At 39.0% G+C, this 19,239-nt stretch overlaps 1 protein-coding gene across 5 annotated transcripts; it reads right to left on the bottom strand.

The window, feature by feature from the left end:
• Positions 1–255: 255 nt before the first annotated feature.
• On the bottom strand, positions 256–19,068 carry LOC112165637 (putative ubiquitin-conjugating enzyme E2 38). Of its 5 annotated transcripts, XM_040507272.1 has the most exons (12): positions 18,953–19,068; positions 18,690–18,790; positions 18,152–18,213; positions 4,836–5,009; positions 4,625–4,730; positions 3,360–3,491; positions 3,223–3,256; positions 2,435–2,763; positions 2,300–2,357; positions 1,887–2,026; positions 1,497–1,808; positions 256–807 (listed from the first exon to the last, which is right to left on the bottom strand). In XM_040507272.1, exons 4-12 carry the CDS (start codon positions 4,865–4,867, stop codon positions 529–531), a joined length of 1,422 nt encoding a protein of 473 aa, XP_040363206.1. In that variant the 5' UTR covers positions 4,868–5,009; positions 18,152–18,213; positions 18,690–18,790; positions 18,953–19,068; the 3' UTR covers positions 256–528. The 5 variants fall into 5 exon arrangements, with proteins under 5 accessions (XP_040363206.1, XP_024157997.1, XP_024157998.1 ...); XM_024302229.2 differs by having other exon boundaries at positions 2,435–3,256; XM_024302230.2 differs by having other exon boundaries at positions 2,435–3,256; positions 18,690–18,774; positions 18,953–19,066.
• Positions 19,069–19,239: the final 171 nt, after the last annotated feature.

Genomic DNA, 19,239 nt, shown 5'->3' with positions numbered 1-19,239 from the left:
GAGGAAGAGAGAGGGCTTCCTCGGAAGAGTCGCAGAGGGAGAGAGAGAGTGGTTAATCTGATACCAGGAATGGCCGGTTAACGCTAGCAATGGTAGTTGCTGGATAGGGTTTAAGTTTTAATTTTAGATAACATTCTCAGTTTTTATTTTTTATTTTGTTAATTAAGCCGTACCGAACATAGTCATGAGATCATTAGCTAATGGCAGGGTGGGAGCACTCTAGCAGAGAATCATTCCCATCATTCCAGATCAAAAGACGATTCAACATTATCGGTTATCAACCGAGTTTTACACTTCTCAAAGAATCGACTCGTAAAATTCTGGCCAAAGTTGCTGGGTTTAGAACTGCATCAAAAAGATTCTAACACTACATGAGGAGAGTTAACTAATCAGACCATCCATAATGGCATGCGTATACAAAAACCTCATTGGGCATGCCATTACTTTTAACTTGGAATGACGATGACATTTTCAACTTGGAGTTTAAAACTGTTTCTTCCACCATGAAACCTGTGTTGGTGTTACAGCCTAAGGCACGCTACCAATCTGCAAATTCTCAACTGTTGCTGGTGATACAAATTTCTCACAGTCCTTGGCACCTATTTGTGTCAACTCTTTGACTAGAGTAGGCAAAAACCTAGCCAGAGAATTCTTAAACACCTGCGAGCAGCTCTTATTACCATCAACGCCCTGCACCGAACCTTTGACTAAACACCCCACTTCAGCTCCATCCATATATGCCTTGCATGCTACAAGAATATCATGAGCATGATTGCGGAAATGCCCGAGAACAAAGTGCTCAAAATACTGCATCCAAATACACAGTTATAGCTGAGAAAATTATATTGCACTCACAAATTGACAAAACTGATATAAGCATGGCATTCACCATATATTATTGTGTGCTCGTAAGTCATAAATGATATCTGATATCTAGCCTCCCAGTCAAATTTCCATATACAAAGCAATAAATTTTAACATCCCACATTAGACAACTATATTCTAGTTTCCTTGACGAATTGACTCTCGAGTTCACTACATCATTTCAAGAAATTACTGTCACTTGGTTTTGTATCATGAATTTGCAATTCCTACTCTGTTATTCCGATAATCTATATTCTAGTTTATTTGAATAATTGACTCTTGAGTTCACCACATCATTTACCGTCACTTGGTTTTGTATCATGAATTTGCAATTCCTACTCTCTTATTCCGTTAAACATCACTTGATAACACTCTCATATGACTGAAAACTTTAGTACGGAAATGATTTTCAAGAAAGCAAAAATGATTTCCATTTCAAAATTTTTCATGTTTTGACTGTTATGAATTTCAAAAAGTTCTCAACCAGTTTACTTGATGTACTAGCCATTAGAACGTTATTAGAAAACAAGCTACAGTTACCTGAATTTAAAAAATTGCATTGCTCTTATACTGCAGAAAACTGCCCGAGCAATAGTTCGAAGAAAAAATAGAAAGAGGATATCAAATTGTACCTTTGGAGGCCGCTTCATCGTGTACACCATTGTCCTTAGAGATAGGATTAACGTGTCCTCATTGTACTTCTTCGATGCCGTTTCACCGGCTGGTGTACCCTTCATAGGTGCCCATCCAGGCTCATTGAAGTAGGGCTCTGTATTCAAGATCAGCCCTTGTATAGAGACCAAAACCTGAAGCATCGTTGACTTACCAGGGATCCACATCTCTTGCTTGCCCCCAGACCAGGTGTTGAGAAGGCTGAGGCATACTTTTCCACAATCATACAAATTTGGATTTAGTCGAAGGCCACCAGAGTGGTAGTAGACATGCTGGCATTACCAAGTCCTAAATCAGACTGATGAAGTAAGCAGATATAAATCTATGTGAGACAAACATGAATCACATACCGGGGGTACATTGGGATAGTCACTTGGAAATGAAACATCAAAGAAAAAGAGACCATCATGGTAGGGGGTACCCTTGGCTCCAACAATTACAGCTTTCAAAAGATCCATCCTTGTCTCATAAACTCTAACAAATATTGTATCTGCCATTAATATGTTAAGAAAGGAAGGTTAAGGGTTCAAAGACGAAGTGAATTATGTTATGCATAGTTGGGTAGATCAGAAGGTAGTGCAACAAAGTTTCAGTTGTACCAACAGCAACCCTACATCTATTTACATGTCAATTCAACATTTTTGTGACAAAGCAAAATACTCATGAGCATCATCAAAGTGAATTTCAAAAGATGAGATAAGAAAACTAGGTGAATGGAAAACCCTCACTACCATGACATCAAAAATAATGCATAAGGGCTCACCAGGCAAATCTTTCTCCAGGATTTTCCACTCTTCCTGAATTCTCTTTGCCCAATTTTTCTGAATCAATAAAAGGAGTAAGATCAAAATAGTATAAGATAAAGAAGCGTGCAAATGCAATACATCATCTAACTCACCTGCATGGTAGAACTACTCTTGTTAGTATAGTGATGGTCTGAGTGATCTGCAACTGTATCAAATTGTTTGAAATCCTTGAACTTCCTAATAGTTTCATCTGTCTCCATGCTAGAAACTTGCTTTGCAGGGACATCATTGGTTTGAGTTTGTGTATGCAATTTTGATAATTCTACTCCAACTGGAATATTAGAAGCCCACCCTTGGTGTTGCAGATAAGATTGTTTTGTTTTACTGCTGGAAGCTTGTGGAAGTTTCCAAGATGATGATAGCCCAAGAGCAGGACTAAAAACATTCGTTTGGGCCTCCAAGCTTGAACTACTTCCAGGAACTGCATTTATATTGCTCTTAGAAGGATCTGACAATGACAGAAAATGTGGGATAGGTGCTTCTATTCCAGGAGGAATATCCATTTTGTCAAAATGGGCTAGCATTTTAGCATACTCATCGATATCTATGGATGCTTCCAGATAAAGACCAGAATAGTCATCATTGGAACTAGATGCATCAGAACTGGGACCAGCTAAGTCAATTACATTATGCGAGAGTGACGCAAAACTCTTAGCAGCTCGATAATTTGTATCAGAACTACTTCCAGAAACTGACTTTATATCACTTTTAACAGGACCAAACAACCAGGGGATAGGTGGCATAGGTGCTTCTATTCCAGGAGAAATATCCGCATTATCAAAATGGGATAGCAAACGGGCATACTCATCGACATCGATAACATCATCCAAAAACAGATCAGCATAGTTAATGTTATCTGATGCTGAGGCTAAACTCTTACCAGAAGAACCAGCAAAGTTATTGGCGACAGCTCCCTGAAAGTATATGGGTAACAATATAAAGTTAATATGCTAAAGAATATTTAACCAACATTGAATATTTAATGAATAACAAAAGGAGGGTGAAGTAACCACAAACCTTAGCTTTACGATCAGGGAACTCATCGGAAGAGTAATTTATTGTCTTCCCTTTGATACTTCTGTCAACTTTCTCATCAATAAACACCGTAGTATCAGAATCTTCGACGTGAATACCATCAGGTACAATAACCTAACAAAAATTAAATAATATCACATGTGTACAATATCTAAGCTATTTAGGAAATCCTGTAAGGAAAAAGTAGTAAAGTCATCAATACTATGAAAATTATCAAAAACATCCAAACAATTCACTTCTTTCAAAAGAATGAGTCTCCCAGCTTGACTGGGTTCCAAACCAAAAACAAAAAAAAGATAACAGAAATGACACTTTCCTAATCGAATTGTATACTTTTATAACAGATACGGTTAGTGTTTCTTAAGTGTCATTATAGTACTATTTGAGAACACAGTAATGTATGGGTGCAATCGATAATTTCGAAAATACTATTGAAAGAGAAAACTGACCCAGAAAAAGAAAAAGAAAAGGACAGGTAACTATAAACAGAGAAGCAGAACATGAAAATTAACCTCATCAACATGCATTAGAACCATACTTAACGAAATAGGAAAGCATCAAATAAATGCTTGTTCTTTGCTTCCTTACAAATAGCAAGCTTGGAAGAAAATACAGAGTGTATGTATAAAGACAGTTAAATCATTATTGACTTTCTCCTAAAAAAAAAAAATCATTATTGACTTTGTCTTGAATCCCCAGAAGAACAAGTATATATAAACAGCATTCTTGACAATGTCAGACAATTTGCCTACATCCCGGGGTTGCTAGGGTTGCACAATTTTTCTCTCGATCAAATGTCACTCACATATTCAACTTTTTTTTTTTTTGTGATAAATTAAATAGAAGATTAGCCGATATTAGTTCCTCTGCGATAGCGGATTTTGGGGTGCCTAGCACCCACCCACAATCTTAAAAGAAAAGGGGTCATCGCAAGCAGGAAGCCACCGCCCGTCCCTATTTTATTTTATTAATAAAAAGAAGATAAATTACGAGAGATGAGAGAGGGGACAAGAACCAAAACCGCTTCAAGAAATATTCAACTCACTCTTACTCTCATAGGGTTTGCGAAGATTAATTAAAGAAGATTTGAGAAGCCAAACCATCCATCTCATTTGCATAGCTACTAGCATAACATCGTCCACTATCCTAAAGCGAAAACCTAGCTAAACAATATTGCTGAAAGCCCCAATTGAAATATTAATCAGAACTGTAACTTGATCAACTAAAGACGAACAGAATGAACAAACCTCCTTCCCTTTCTCCGATTTCGGAGTCCGGGAGATTGGAGGAGTACTCAAGACGACGTCGTCTTCATCCATGCACTGAGAACTGCTCTCCGGAAACACTGGCTTCCTGTGTGGAGTGCAATGAAGTCAAACAAAGTCAGATATATAAAAAGAAGAAGAAAAGAGATCGAGAATTTTGTTGTTGAGCAAAGTAAGGAAGAAAGAGAGAGACTCGGAAATATGGGGGAACGGCGGCGACTCCATTAGAGGGCGCCGGAGTTGGTCAGTCGTTGTTGGTGCTGTGACACTAGACCGTCTCTTCGCGCCTAGCTTGTCAAGGAAGCTCAATACACGGGCATGTGCCTCGTACGCGTTTTGTCTCCTTTCTCTTTTATTTTATTTTTGTCTGAAAGAACCTCATTAAGCCACAAGAGCAGAAAAAGCCGAACAACAGCGGGTCAAAGGGCCAAGAATAACAACAAACTACAAACTTAAGGGCTAAGATATAAAACAACAAGAAGCCAACAGAGCTAACTAAAAGCAGGAAAATAAAGCAAAGCATCAAAAGCACGGTGATCGGTGGCGGATCAGGATCACATTTTGGGGTGGACTAATCTTATACTTACTTATAATATATTTTTTTTGGTGTTAATAATGCTTCCCAGAATTTTAGAACTAAATTTTAAAGAAATATTATTTAATATAAAATATTGTAACTAAAGAAATAAAGGGAGAAGAAAATGGGGAAAGAGAAAGAAAAAAACTTAAGAAATTTTTTTTTTAAGGGAACAAAAGAACCAGGAGTCAAAAAAGGAGAAGAAGAAACTGGGGAAAGAAAAAAAAAATAGCCCTAAATTGCCTTTAGGATAAACACTTTGTCAACTGAACCAAACTAGAGTCTAAGGAAAGGTTAGACATGTAGTATATATATCCTTACAAAAATTCTAGGTTGGGCTATAGCCTAACCAGTCTCTCAAGTGGATACGCCACTGTGGGTCCTAGAGGACTCGGGAGACCATCATTCCTCAAGATTGAGAGCAGAGAGGTTGGCGGCCTATTGGCCCATTCCTGAGAGCACAACCTCATTTTTGTAAGCTTTGCCGCTGCATCAGCAACACGGTTTGCTTCACGAGGTATCCAATTCCATTTGATCTAGTTGAAAAGCGGCATTAAATGGGCCACTTTGTTAATCATTCGGTTGATCTGCAAGCTGGAGACCTTTCACTACAGCATCGATCGACCTTCAACAATAATTCTTTGAAGCTTTAAATGAGCCACAAGCTGGAGACCCTTCACTACAGCATCGACCTCAAACTCAACGGCTGAATTGTGGGACTCGTGGATGTTGGTCCCTGCAAGGGAGAAGCCCTCATGATTCCTAATAACCACTCCTATTCCACTGTTATGTGAACCTTCATCCCAAGCACCATCAACATTCACTTTCACGAAAGGAGGGATGGGAGGTACTAGGTTGCAGGAGGATTAAGGGCAGATACCATCACTTCCTGCTCATCAGCCCACCTTGAAGCATCAAACCATTTAGAGAAACTGCGTTTAATATTTTCAATAGCCACAACTGAGTTAGGACTACCATTTTTCATAACCACCTTACATCTATGCTTCCATATTTTCCACAGGTGGAAGCCCATATAAGAGAAGAACTCATCTCGATCCTTTGCTAGTAGGCCTGATCTATTCTGGATTGCTAGCAGCCAAGCTTCAAGAGTAGTGATCCTTTGCTTCTCTGAAACATACCCAGAGAACTGCCAAACCATACAACCGAAGTCCAGGGGCAGAGAAGAAGACAATGCTCAATAGTTTCAGGGAACTCACCACATATGGAACACATCAGACTTAGGGTGATCTTTCTTTTGTAGGCATTCCAGCTAGTTGGAAGGGCATTAGATAAGGCTCTCTAGAGAAAATTGGAGATTTTTGGGATGGTTCTTGTGTTACACACTAGTTTCCAGAATTTGTTGTTAATCCGGTGAGATGAAAAAGGTTTGTCATTAGTCTTATGTACTCTAGAGGAGAACATCTTCTAGTAACCACTCTTTACAGAGTAAACCCCCCTTTTGTATGGGGCCAAATGATGATGTCTTCCTCATTCTCCTCTCCAATAGGTATGGACTTGATAGTATGTTATCCTGATCCTCCAGAAAAGGTTCAAGATGGGATATGTTCCAGTTTCTGTTTTCATCAATTACTTCAGAGATGCACAATGGAGTAAACCGATTGGACATATCCATAGGCTTGATTAAGCCTCCATTCTAGTTTGGCACCCATCTATCCTTTCAGACATTAATACTTTTCCCATTTTTCACCTGCAAGAGGGAATTATCCACTGTTGCTTCTCTTCCAGCCAACAAGCTGTTCCACACCCAAGATGGTCTAGCTCATTTCTTTGCCTTCAAGAAAGTTGAATTATCAAAATATCTTGCTCTCAAGATTCTTCTCCATAAAGATTCCTGCTTGTTTATCAATCTCCAACATTGTTTATCAAGGAGAGCCTTGTTGTAAGTGTGAAGATCCTTGAACCCAATACCGCCTTTGAACTTACTCTTACAGAGAGAATCTCAAGCCTTCCAATGGACTTTCTCTTTCGAGTTTGAATAACCCCACCAAAAATTTGAAATATCCGAGTTGATCGCCTTGCACAAAGTCATTGGTAGAAGAAATATGGACATGGGGTAGGTTGGAATAACCATTGCCACTGCCTCAATAAGCACTTCTCTTCCTGCTTGGGATAAAACATTGGCCTTCCATCCTTCCAAATTTTGATTCACTCTTTCCCTGATATAAGAGATGCCTTCCTCTTGGAGTTTCCCCAATGAGTATAGAGGCTAAGTAAAGCACCCGGCTCAGAGGCTATTGGGATGTGGAGGACAGTAGCTATATCACTTAAGATCTTGTGGGGTATTTGCTGAGAAGAAAAGAGATTACTTTTCATAGTTCATAGATTGGCCCGAGGCTAGGTAGTAGGAGTCGATAATAGAACTCAAAACATGGAAGTTGGTCCTTGTTGCTTTCATAACAAAACAACGCATCATTGGCAAAAAAAGATGAGATAGGCCTAGACAATTGGTGCATAATTTCAAACCTTGCAATTTACATGAGTCGATTGCAGCTTTAATATTCTGAGAAAGCACGTCACCAATTATTAAAAACAAGTAGGGGGACCCTCTGTCCGGTCCCCCTGTCTTAAGCCACGAGAGGGGCAAAAAGGCTTACCTTGTTTTCCATTGAGCACAAGGGAAAAAGACACAACAGTAACAATATTCATTACCATTTTCACCCAACTTGAGTTGAAACCAGATTTCAAGAGGGAAGCCTCCAGGAAATCACACTCAACCCGATCATAGGTCTTGTTCATGTCTACCTTCAAAGCAACTTCATGATCGGATTTAGCCTTCTTCAGCTTCAAATAATGATAAGCCTCATAAGCTAGGATAATATTATCTTGAATTTGTCTTCCCGGCACAAATGCATTTGGATGTTCTGAGATAATCAGGGGTAAAATATGCTTGAGTCGATTTGCAAGAAGCTTGGAAACGATCTTGATCGAGATATTACACAACCTGATGGGTCTGAACTGGTTTACCAACTCCGAGTGAGGAACTTTTGGAATAAGAACAATGTTTAGTTTGTAATACGGTCTACAGAAAGATCACCATTAAAAAAAAGAAGAAACAACAAGATTGATATTTTTATGAATAGTATCCTAGTACTTACTGTAGAAGAGACCCGGGAAGCCATTAGGGCCGGGGGCCTTAAGTGTACCCAACTGCTTAGTATCTTTAAGGATTTCATCCAATGAAAAAGGTTTTGTGAGGCTAAGATTTTGTTCAGGGGTGATGAGACAATCCATATTCTGGAGAGTGTTACCCCAATCCCTTGGTCCAGAAGAGGTGTACAAATTCCTAAAGAAGTTGGTAAAGGCCCCACGAATCTTACTTTCATCACTTATCCAGACATCCCTAGCCACACAAATGCGGTTGATTTTGTTTCTTTGTCTTCTATGTATGGTAGACAGGTGAAAAAACTTTGAGGTTCCATCCCCCTCCATTAACCAACTTATTATGGACCTTTGCTTCCAGAAGCTTTCTTCCAATCCAAGTAGCATTCAGAGCATTCACAAGCTTATTTTCCCTGATTCGAGAATTAACAAAGATAGGCATGTCTTGAATGTTGCTCAGCTCCTTACTCAGGGCATCGATTACTGATCTATTGTTAGGGTACTTAGTTCTACTCCAAGACACCAGGATTCTTCTACAAGAGTTCGAATTGGATTCCCAGAGTATTAAGGGATTAATGTTGGGATCAAATTTCTAGCCAGCAGCAATAATATCATCACAATCAGGGTCCTCAGCTTAGGCAACTTCAAATCGAAAAGGTTTCGGGCCCTTTGCATGCGAGGTTGAGTGTGAACAACTAAAGGGCAGTGGTCAGAACCAATAAGTGGCTCATGAAGCACACAAGAGTCCAGCCAGGAGCTTAGCCAGCTGGTATTCACAATTGCACTATCGAGGCGCTCACGAATGAGCTCATCAATATCTTCTTGTCTATTCTCCCAAGTGAATTTTTGCTAGAGAAATTTAGATCATACAGAGCCATCTTGTCCATGAAGTTCTTCACCAATTTGACTTTATTTCAGTGCCAAGGGATTCCCCCTTCTTTTTCATCATTTGTAACAATCTCGTTGAAATCCCCTACGCAAATCCAGGGGATGGAGGTACTTGCTAGAGAAGACCAGAAGCAAAAAATTTCTTCTTAATAGGGTGAACCATAAACAAAAGTGACTCTGATAGTGGCATTCAGATTAGAACATTTGATAACAGTATCGATTGAGTTACAATCCATAAAAATTACCTTAACCTCCACTCAGGGACGTAGCCAAGACAAGGGCTACAGCCTAAGAGAAAATTTGGGACAAAATTGACCAAGTATGGGTATAGCCCAATAAAAAAAATATTTATATATATACTGATGCTTTGTGGGCTGTAGGTCGACTCTCAGTCTCTCACTCTCTCCCCTTCTCCCCCTGTGGCGCTGTCCCCATTTTGCTTCCGTCTTCTAGCCTTCTAGGTTCGATTAGCGAGTCCCGGCAGTCCGCCGAACCACCTCCTCCGCCACCGCTCCCTTCAGAGTTTCAGTCCGTCTGCCTGGGCTACCTCCTCCGCTACCGTCCACGGAGTCACCTCGCTCCACTGCGGTCTGCATCTCTGCGAGTCTGCGACAGAGCATCTCAGATTCTCAGAGTCTCAGTCCACCGAGCCACCTCCAATCCCTGAATCTCAGATTCTCAGGTACCTCCACTACCAAGCTGATGATGTTTGAAAATTGAAACTTTGAATCATGAATTCATGATGTTTGGTGTTTAATGTGATTGGGTGAGGTCGTAATTTACTGAATTGCTGAATTGCTGAATTGCTGATGAAGTGATGATGTTTGTTTGATAATTGGGAATGGGTTGTCCAGATTGTGTTGTTTGGTCCTGGTTTGGTCACTTTGGTGTTTGCCCGTGAGGTCAAAACTCGAAACCTCATGATGGTTTGTTTTTTTTTTTTTGGGGCAAGGGTTGTTGATGATGTTCATCATGTTTGATAAATGATAATTGATTGTTTGATAAACGATAATTGTTTGTCCGTGATAATTGATGACCTTTATGCAATTGTAATTGGCTTCCCTTGGTCTGATTTGAGATGAAAGTTCTGTTTATTTTGATGGGTTTTGTTCATTATGTCCATTTTGGAGAAACGTCGTGTTTGATGAGTTTCAAGAAATAGTTTTTAAGTTTAGAACTAGAAATGGTATATAAAGATTAGGTCTTTCAGTTTATGTGTTGTTAATTCTAGTCATACTGGTCATATTTTAGGCACTGAGGCTTGATGCCAAGGAAAACCAGAGGCTAGTGTATCCATTTGCTGCTATTGTAGGACAAGATGAGATGAAACTATGTCTTCTGCTGAATGTGATTGATCCGAAGATTGGTGGTGTCATGAGGATTGTGAAGGTTCAAGGAGGCCACATTATTAGATCAATTGCGAGAAAAGACAGGCACAGCAAGATCTACATGTCCAAGGGCCCAAGAGACAGGAGGTCCGGCTTTTAGCTCAATCTGCCATAGAGTTCTATGATGTTCAAGACTGTCTTGGCTTTGATAGACCAAGCAAGGCCATTGACTGGCTCATTCACATGGCCAAGGCCGCCATTGAAGCTCTCGAAGATTCTTCTACCACACACTAACCTTAGCATCACCAAGGAGGCAATGCCGAGCCAGAAACCATCAAAACTGATCAGCCTTTGCCAAAGGCCCTTTGGATGAGAGCACTATGAAAAGAGTTCTGCGCAAAATTTTTGTATGGCTAAAATTAGCCCAACCCTCCGAGGATTCCTGGCTACGTCCCTGCCTCCACTTCAGGGCTCTACCACAACACCAAACCTCTAGCAAATGTAGGAGTTGGATCAACAATAAGGCTCTTATAAAATCTTAGTTGCCGCTTAAGATTGTTAACTCTGAAACTTGATTGTTTGGTTTCGCACAGGAAAACAACGGACGGTGAATGAGAGTGAGTAAGCTCCCTCAATTTCTGGACTGTCAAGACATGTCCCAAACCTCGACAGTTCCACGATAAGATTTGACTCATTGGTCCCTTGTGGATGTCGGCCAACCACCATTCTTTTATTTTCTAACCTATTTATTTTTATTTAGTGAAATTGATAAGGATAACATCAAAAATGACCCTGTTGTGAAAATGAAAATGATCAATTAAAGTAAATTTTTTACACATGATAACTATATTGGCATATATGGACATCTAAAGAGACAAAAAAAACCTAGGAATACAGAGCACACTAAGGGGGGTGTATTGTATATGGAATTAGTGGAAGTTTTAGAGAAGTCTATGGAATTTAAAAGTCTGGGTGTATTCAATATAGACTTTTAACAGTCCATGAAAGTCTTGAGGTATTCAATTAGGATTTTTAAAGACTTCATGAATTCCACCAAAATCTAGGGGTATTCAATTAGGACTTTTAAAAATGAATAAAAGTACAGAGGTATTCAAAATATCATTCATACTTATGGAATTAGAAAATCATGGATAATCATGGACTTTGTAGTGTTAACTATACATAATAAACTCCAATAATTTTCCAGCCTCCAGACCAAAGATTTCAAAAAGTCTATCCAAGTTTCCTCTTCAAAAAAAAAAAAAAAAAAGGTCTATCAAAGTTATTCTCTCTACGCACGAAGAAGTTTGTCCTTCATCATCTCTCTTTCTTAATTGTTTGTCTTTTCTCTAATTTTTTATGATATCAACTTTTTTTGATACCCAACATGTTCATTGTAGTTGTTGAATGTGATTTTTGTTTTTTTGTTTTTATTTTTTATTTTTTCAATTGTGATACTTCGAACCCTAATAGCAATAAAAATGATTTATGAAACCCTAAAACTCAAATATTGTGGTCTATACTAAATTTTATCTTATTAATTAATTATTCTCATTAATTTGAATTTATATTATGGTTCAAAAAAAGGTTGAACAATTGAATTTCAATTGATTGATTATAGATCAAGACATTGATCAATATTGCTACAATATATGTTAATCGGCGAAAACAAAATTGATGAGAATAATTAACCATAAACATCAAGTGATCTGTATTGTATATTTATGTTGTTGGGAGATTAGGAATGAGAACAAACTCGCTAGATTGACTAACAATCATTTATTTTAGTCAATTTCTATTAGAAGATACTGGAGCATTGAAGAGACAACAAGTTATTATTTTGTTTTGTGTTTGGGCTGCATTTGTTTTTTTTAATTTTTTTATATTATTTTTGTACATCCTAGGAAATCTGTAGAAGTCATTCATAATAAAGTATATAGATTTTCCTGAATCAATAAAAGTCTGTTGCTAAAATCAATGGTTTTAAGAAATCCATAACAGTCTATCAACTTTTTAAAGTGTCTGTGGACTTTTCAAAAAGTCTGTCATTTAAAAAAAGTCGGCACAAATCCAAATACAATACACCCCCCTAAACTAACATCCACGTTCAACTGTGTGATTATTATAACTACATAAAAAATTTCGAATGACTTTCCCCATTGAGTCAATGTTAAGGAACCGTAGGGTAGTAATAAACTTTATAAAAAAAAATACTTATAAGAAAATACTTGACACCAACTACATATACAAGACTAATTATTTGACACATTTTTCACATGTTAAAAATATGCGAGAAATATAAGTTTCACTTGTCCAATAAAAAAATAAAAAAGAAATGTCACTTTGTACAATATATTTTTGAATTAATTTATTAATTTTTACTGCTTTAACTTCCGTATATATAGTCCCTGTATTATCTAATTTATTGGAAGGTATTTCTGTGGTGTTATCAAAGTTTAGCCAAATGTAAGGGGTGGCATTCGGTAACAATTTTATGCCTGTATTTTTAATTAAAAAAATTAAAAAAAGGTGAAAATGTGTTCGGTAACATTTCTAAACATGTGGAAAATAAAAATAAAAATTAATTTTTACTCACAGAAACTGGAAACAATAATTTAACATTTTCACATTGTCCTTCTCCTAGTTAGAAAATATGGAAAATATATATATATATATATATATATATATATTTGCACTAAACAATTGAATACATTTTTTTTACTTTTTTTTTAGACGATAAGCTATATTAAGTGAAACTAAGATACAATGAGCAATGTAAATGCATAGAAAAAAAAAGCAATGAAATATGACATGATGCACAAGCACATCTAATTTTAAAAAGTAACCAGAATATGACTAAATGCCTGACGAACATAACTAGAAGCCAAAAGGCCATAAACTGCACTGCATATATCAATTCAGCAATGAAATTGTAGTAGTAACCCTAACCATGACTGTAACAGTAACCAGGGAAATACACCCTAATCCAAGTTTGAATTAGAGGCTAGATTAACTAGCAACAACCTTCTAGATCCCAAATGTGAGCCCACAAGTGTGTGGGCCCTGGAACCAAAGCCCAAGCAAAACCTACAAAACCTAAAACATAGGCCCAAGCCCATGGAGAATCTCTTTGGGCACCTAAGCCACCTTCACTAGTTTCCCCAGCCCACCATCGGCACCACACAGCCGTCAGACCACCAAAGAAATGACTGCCACTAGAAAGATCAGATTCCCAAACCAATACGGTTTTCCTCTGGGCAACCAAATCTTCATTGGGCATCAAAATAGGTTCTGGAGATCCATCGTGTAAGCATACTTCTAAATCCACTACACCTTATTCGAACTACACCACTGCAGGCACTAGTCGGAAAAACGAGATGTCGCTCAACTCAAGAGCCACTTGTCAAACCACATCAGCCAGCCCACACTGCCTTCGCCACACGGATTGGACCCAGCCACCAAACATCAAGCGATGCCTTCAGCCTTCCGCGTTTGGTTCGCAATAGACCCACTTCGATCTGAATCTCCTTCTGGCAGAGTGCAAAAGGAAATTAAGGCCCTCCAACCAGATGCTGACAGGGTTGCTAAAACCAAGCCGGTGATGCACAATTCGCCATCCGCAGTCACTCCGAGAAACTCAGAGGAAGATAAGAGACAGCCATAACCGTACTTGATTGATGTGTAATCGAAGATGATGTTGGAATAGCTTGCCATTGGAAATGCATAAAGGTGTAGAGATGCCAGGCCCATGTGCAACTCTCTCCTAGCCCTAGTAGCGCTCTGTTAGGTTTTATTTTTCAGAATCTACATTTTTTTCAACTTTGAAAACTACAATCTCGTTTTTGTTCAAGTAAATCCAGAATATGTGTCTGGTCTAAACTCTAGATTACTTGACTTAGTTGTAATAGGGTTATGAGTTAGAGATATTTTCGGAGATATTCGTAGATATCCGATTAATTATACGATTATCTTTCCTTGTACAACTCTGATTCTATGTCTTGTAATCCTCTATATAAAGAGGCCCCTATTATCAATGAAACCCTAAATTCGCATAGCCTTCAAACCCTAGCAACCACCGCCTCATATATTGAAGCCCTCAATCCCAGGATTCCAGAACCGGCGGCAGAACCACCAGAACTGGCCGGAAAACCACCGAACCGGCCACCGGAAGTATTGAACCAGCCCTCCAAGAAGAAAAAAGGGATCCCTGCACCGATTCACCACCTTCCGGACCTCCGATTGCTACCAGCAGCGCCTCTATCCCAAGATCCAAGAACTGGAAACATGACTCTAAAAACCGGTCTAAAAACTGCTGAACCGGCCTGCAGAAAAACGGGCACAAGAAAGAAAGAAAAAAAGAGGAAAAGAAGGCAGCTCAGAAGCCCAAAAGCCCAAGCCCAGAGGCCCACTGCCACGTCATCACCGGGACCCACTGCCACATCAGCAATTGGACCACTGCCACATCAGCAACCAGACCGCACTGCCACACTAGCAGCCGGACCATAGCCACATCAGCACGGACCCACCGCCACGTCAGCATTGGTCAAAGCCTGTTGACCGTTTCAGGTCAACTTTCCGTCAACTTTTTTGGTCAACTTTCAGGCGACTTTTTCTAGTCAAATTTTCCAGTGACCTATTTCGAGGTATTTTTTACTAAAAATTCCCGTTTTTGAAGTTTTTATTTCTTTTCTCTTCTTTTTCTTAGGGACTTACAAACTCCCTTCTTCTACCCCCCCCCCCCCCCCCTTTCTTCATCATATGGGAGACACAATTAAGCCGAACTGTGGGGGTTCGTGCTTACTCCAAGCTTGGAGCTTGTTGAAATCTCCAAACTTAGAGTTTGTAGAGAATTTATGATCTACCACTAACGTCATTGTTTCAATCTAATCCAATACCTCTTGGAATTGAATTTCTTGGAAGCAATTACGCAAAAAAATTCCTAATTTCTTGGAAGCGATTACGATCTGGAATTTTATATGTTTTTGCGGTAGCTTTTTCGCTCCGAAACTTACCCTTTTTCTTGTTCTCTTTCAGGATGAATAATCTGAACAAATTGAACTTTGCTCTATTAGGAACAACTGGCTCTGGATATCACAAGTGGGTTCGTGATGTCCGCTAGCATCTCAAGGCTGATGGAATCCTAGATATGATTCTCGAGCCTAACCAGGACGTGTTAAATGTTGAGCAAGCTCAAGCTTTGGAAGCAAACAAAACAGCCTTAGAGGCAAATAAGGCGAAAGCCATTATCCTAATGACTCGTCATATAGATGATTCGTTCCAGTACGAGTGTATGAATGAAGAAGACCCAGAAGGCTGTGGGTCTCACTCGAAGAAAGATTTGGCAACTTCCGTGACTCCCTGCTTCCTGACCTAGAAGTGAGATGGCATAGCCTCCGCTTCTGTGATTTCAAGTCAGTTCTTGACTACAACTCAGAAGCACTTTGCATTAAATCCTTAATGGAATTCTGTAGTAAAGAGATCACAGATGCGATGTTGATTGAGAAGACTCTCTCTACCTTCCCCGTCTCTACATTGATGGTTGCTAAGAACTATCAAATCGATGTTACTACAGGACGGGTCACAAGGTTTCATGAGCTTATTGGAGCTATGAATGCCGCTAAAAAGCATGACAACATCCTTGTGAAGAACTATAATTCGAGATCCGTAGAAACAGAGCATATTCCGGAATCCAATTATAGTCGCGCCCCTAAAAAAGGGCGCCAAGGGCGAAACCCTAATCTTAGGGATACTTCAGGAAGTTCTGGTCCATATAATCACTCCACTTGGGAAGGTAACCGCCAAAATAGGCCAACACGGAACCAAAGAGGTCAACGTGGAAAGAGAGAGGGAGGCAACGCCTCTGGCCATGTTGGTGGCTCCACTAACACTAGGAGCCATCTAAATGACGCTTTCAAAGCGCCGCAATCAATTGAGTCTGACCAAAGAGATGTATGTTCTCGATGTGGAGTATCCAGTCATTGGGCACACATTTGTAGAGTTCGTGAAGAAATTGTCACTGCCTACAAACCATATTGTGAAGCAAAAGAAGCTCACTATGTGGAACAAGAAGATCAAGAAGATGATCTAGAGTGAAGGGTTGAAGACTACAAATCTAGCTGGGATCAATAGATCGCTAATTCTGTTTAAGTCTTTATTTTTCTAAGAGATGTAATAGGCAATTGGTTTAGTTTTTCTTCACATAGGCTCATCCAAAATAAGTATGATGTCTAGGAAGGTTTTGAGATAAGTGGTACTTTAGCGAGCTTTGCTCCACCGACATCTCTCTACTTACCTGGTCATATTTATTTTGGAGTTACCGAAAGAAGTTAAATGACTACCTTTGTTTTTCATTAGCTAGCATTTGGATTAGATTCTCCTAATGGTTAAGAGACAATGATGTACTCTATTAGCTTATGAATAAAATTTTGAGTTCTTTTCATTATGACACTATTTTGATTCTGAGCATATTACTTTGTGACTACGATGGCTCAGTATTAATTCAAGGACATGGAATAGCCCAAGTTCCCCCTGCCAAATGGCACCTTGATTATTGTCACAGAAACTCTCTACGCTCCTAGAGAAAATCGCACCTATGAATAGCCAACGGATTCCATGCGAAAACACATTTAGAGAAAGGAAATAAGTTCATTTGCAATACCTCTAATGATTGCGAACAAAGGCGCATCTTAGAGAAGTTTTTGTGTCTCTCTAGTGGACTTTGTGTCACTATTCGAGCTATTAAATCTAATAAAGTCATGAGACACATATTGACTTTGTCACGATAGGATAGGTCATCTTGGTCCTGATATGATGATCCATCCACTAAAGACTTCACATGGATATCCATTCTCTCGAGCGAAACGAAGCATGAATCAAAAGTTAATTCTTGGACTAAGTGTGACCGCCACCGCTGCCTCTGGCGCCGCCGCCGTCCACCATCAGCCTAGGGTAGGCACAGTCCTTATCCATGACACCATGGATGGCGTCTATCATGGCGATGGCAACCTAGGTAATGCTGCAATCACCAACTTTGCTTCAAATAGCGTTTTAGATGCTCAGGCCCAACAAAAATCCTCATTGGTTGCTTTTAAAGCCTCTCGCTAGTTTTACAAAGCCTGTTCCTTAGGGAAATTAGGACTAAGACCATCCTATGTAAAGGATATGAAAATACTCATTCTGTTCCTACATAGAGTCCGTGGGGATTCTGTGGACTAGTTCAACAAACTTGCGGACGTTTAAATATGACAGGACCAGCCCCGAATTTCACCTTGAAATCCGAAGTGGCCCTGCGGGACCCACCTTAGAAGAAATTCTACCAAAAATTTGGCGGAACTTCCCCTAAAATGGGCTACCCAAAACCTGTAGAAAGCATTTACACTTCTAAATCAAATCATCCTTATACCTCTAGAGCCACCCTGCTCCCCAACTCAACATCAATCTTTGAAACTCATTATCGAGAGCCAATCCACGAGATAAACAGAGATCGAATTTCCGAAAAATCAAATCATTTGCTCAATAAGTAATATGATTAAAACTAGAGCATTATTTAAGAAAATAAATGCATGCATCAATATTTAAAAATAAAAGTCCACTCACAGTACTATTCCGACGATCACGCATTCGTGTTCAGTCATCGAGCAATAGCTCGGTACGTCGTCCTGTACACAATTATATTCTGTGAATAATTCTTCAATAATTTAATACGATTCCTAAAATCAATTCCTCATAATTACATCTCCCATTCTCCTCGGATTTAGCCCAAATTATACCACTAATACCAATTCGTTAATTTAAAGGTTTCAAGGTAGAACCGAGAGATATCTAACGGTCGGATTCTCGTAATTCGATAATCGAAACCCTAAACTTCAAAATTCATACTTAATTCCAAGTTTCTCCAAAAATTACCAAACTTCACAAACACTACCCACTCGTCGATTTCAGACTATATAACAATTATGGAGGAAATCCGACAATCGGATTCACGATTAACATTAACCGAAATCCAAATCTTTAGAAATTTATAATCGATTAAAAACTTTTCCAATTCCAACCAAATTCACATAATCAACCTCTACAAAAATTATAGGATTTAACTAGCTAAAAAAAAAGAATTTAAATTCTGTTTAAACCTCACCACTGTTCACGCGCGGTACTGTTTACTCGGCGGTCAACTTCTCCGATGGTCACCAAATTTTGGCAGCAGCTTCATCTCAATCCCCCTAGCATTTTTCTCAACTACACCAAGTTCAGAAAACAACTAGAACTACCTCAATAATTAAGAAAACAGTAAACCCCCAATTTGTGAATAGTGTCGGATTTTCAATCTCTAAAATCCTCCAATATATATGCAAAATTATACTCAAAAGAAAGATCATGAGGTAAAGAACAACTTTATACCTTGAGGTTTCTCCAAAATGACGACGGTTTGAATGGATCTCCATTTCTTTCTTTCCTTCTTTCTTTCTCTTTCTCTCTCTCTTCCTCTCTTTTTCTTTCTGGTTTCTGTCGTAAAAGATGGGGGAGAATGGCTGGAAATGGGGCTGATCAGCCCCTTATAATTAAGGTGTGCTGAAATGACCAAAATACCCTCACACGAAAATACTCATAACTTTGACATACGAACTCCGATTTTTACGTACCACATATGCACGCGCTCGGTTTAACGTCTCCTACAACTTTCATGA

Source organism: Rosa chinensis, chromosome 5 (genome assembly GCF_002994745.2).
Source record: "Rosa chinensis cultivar Old Blush chromosome 5, RchiOBHm-V2, whole genome shotgun sequence".
Classification (NCBI taxonomy): Eukaryota; Viridiplantae; Streptophyta; class Magnoliopsida; order Rosales; family Rosaceae; genus Rosa; species Rosa chinensis.
Note: the sequence above shows the minus strand (reverse complement) of the source record. Positions and strands in the feature narration are given on the sequence as shown.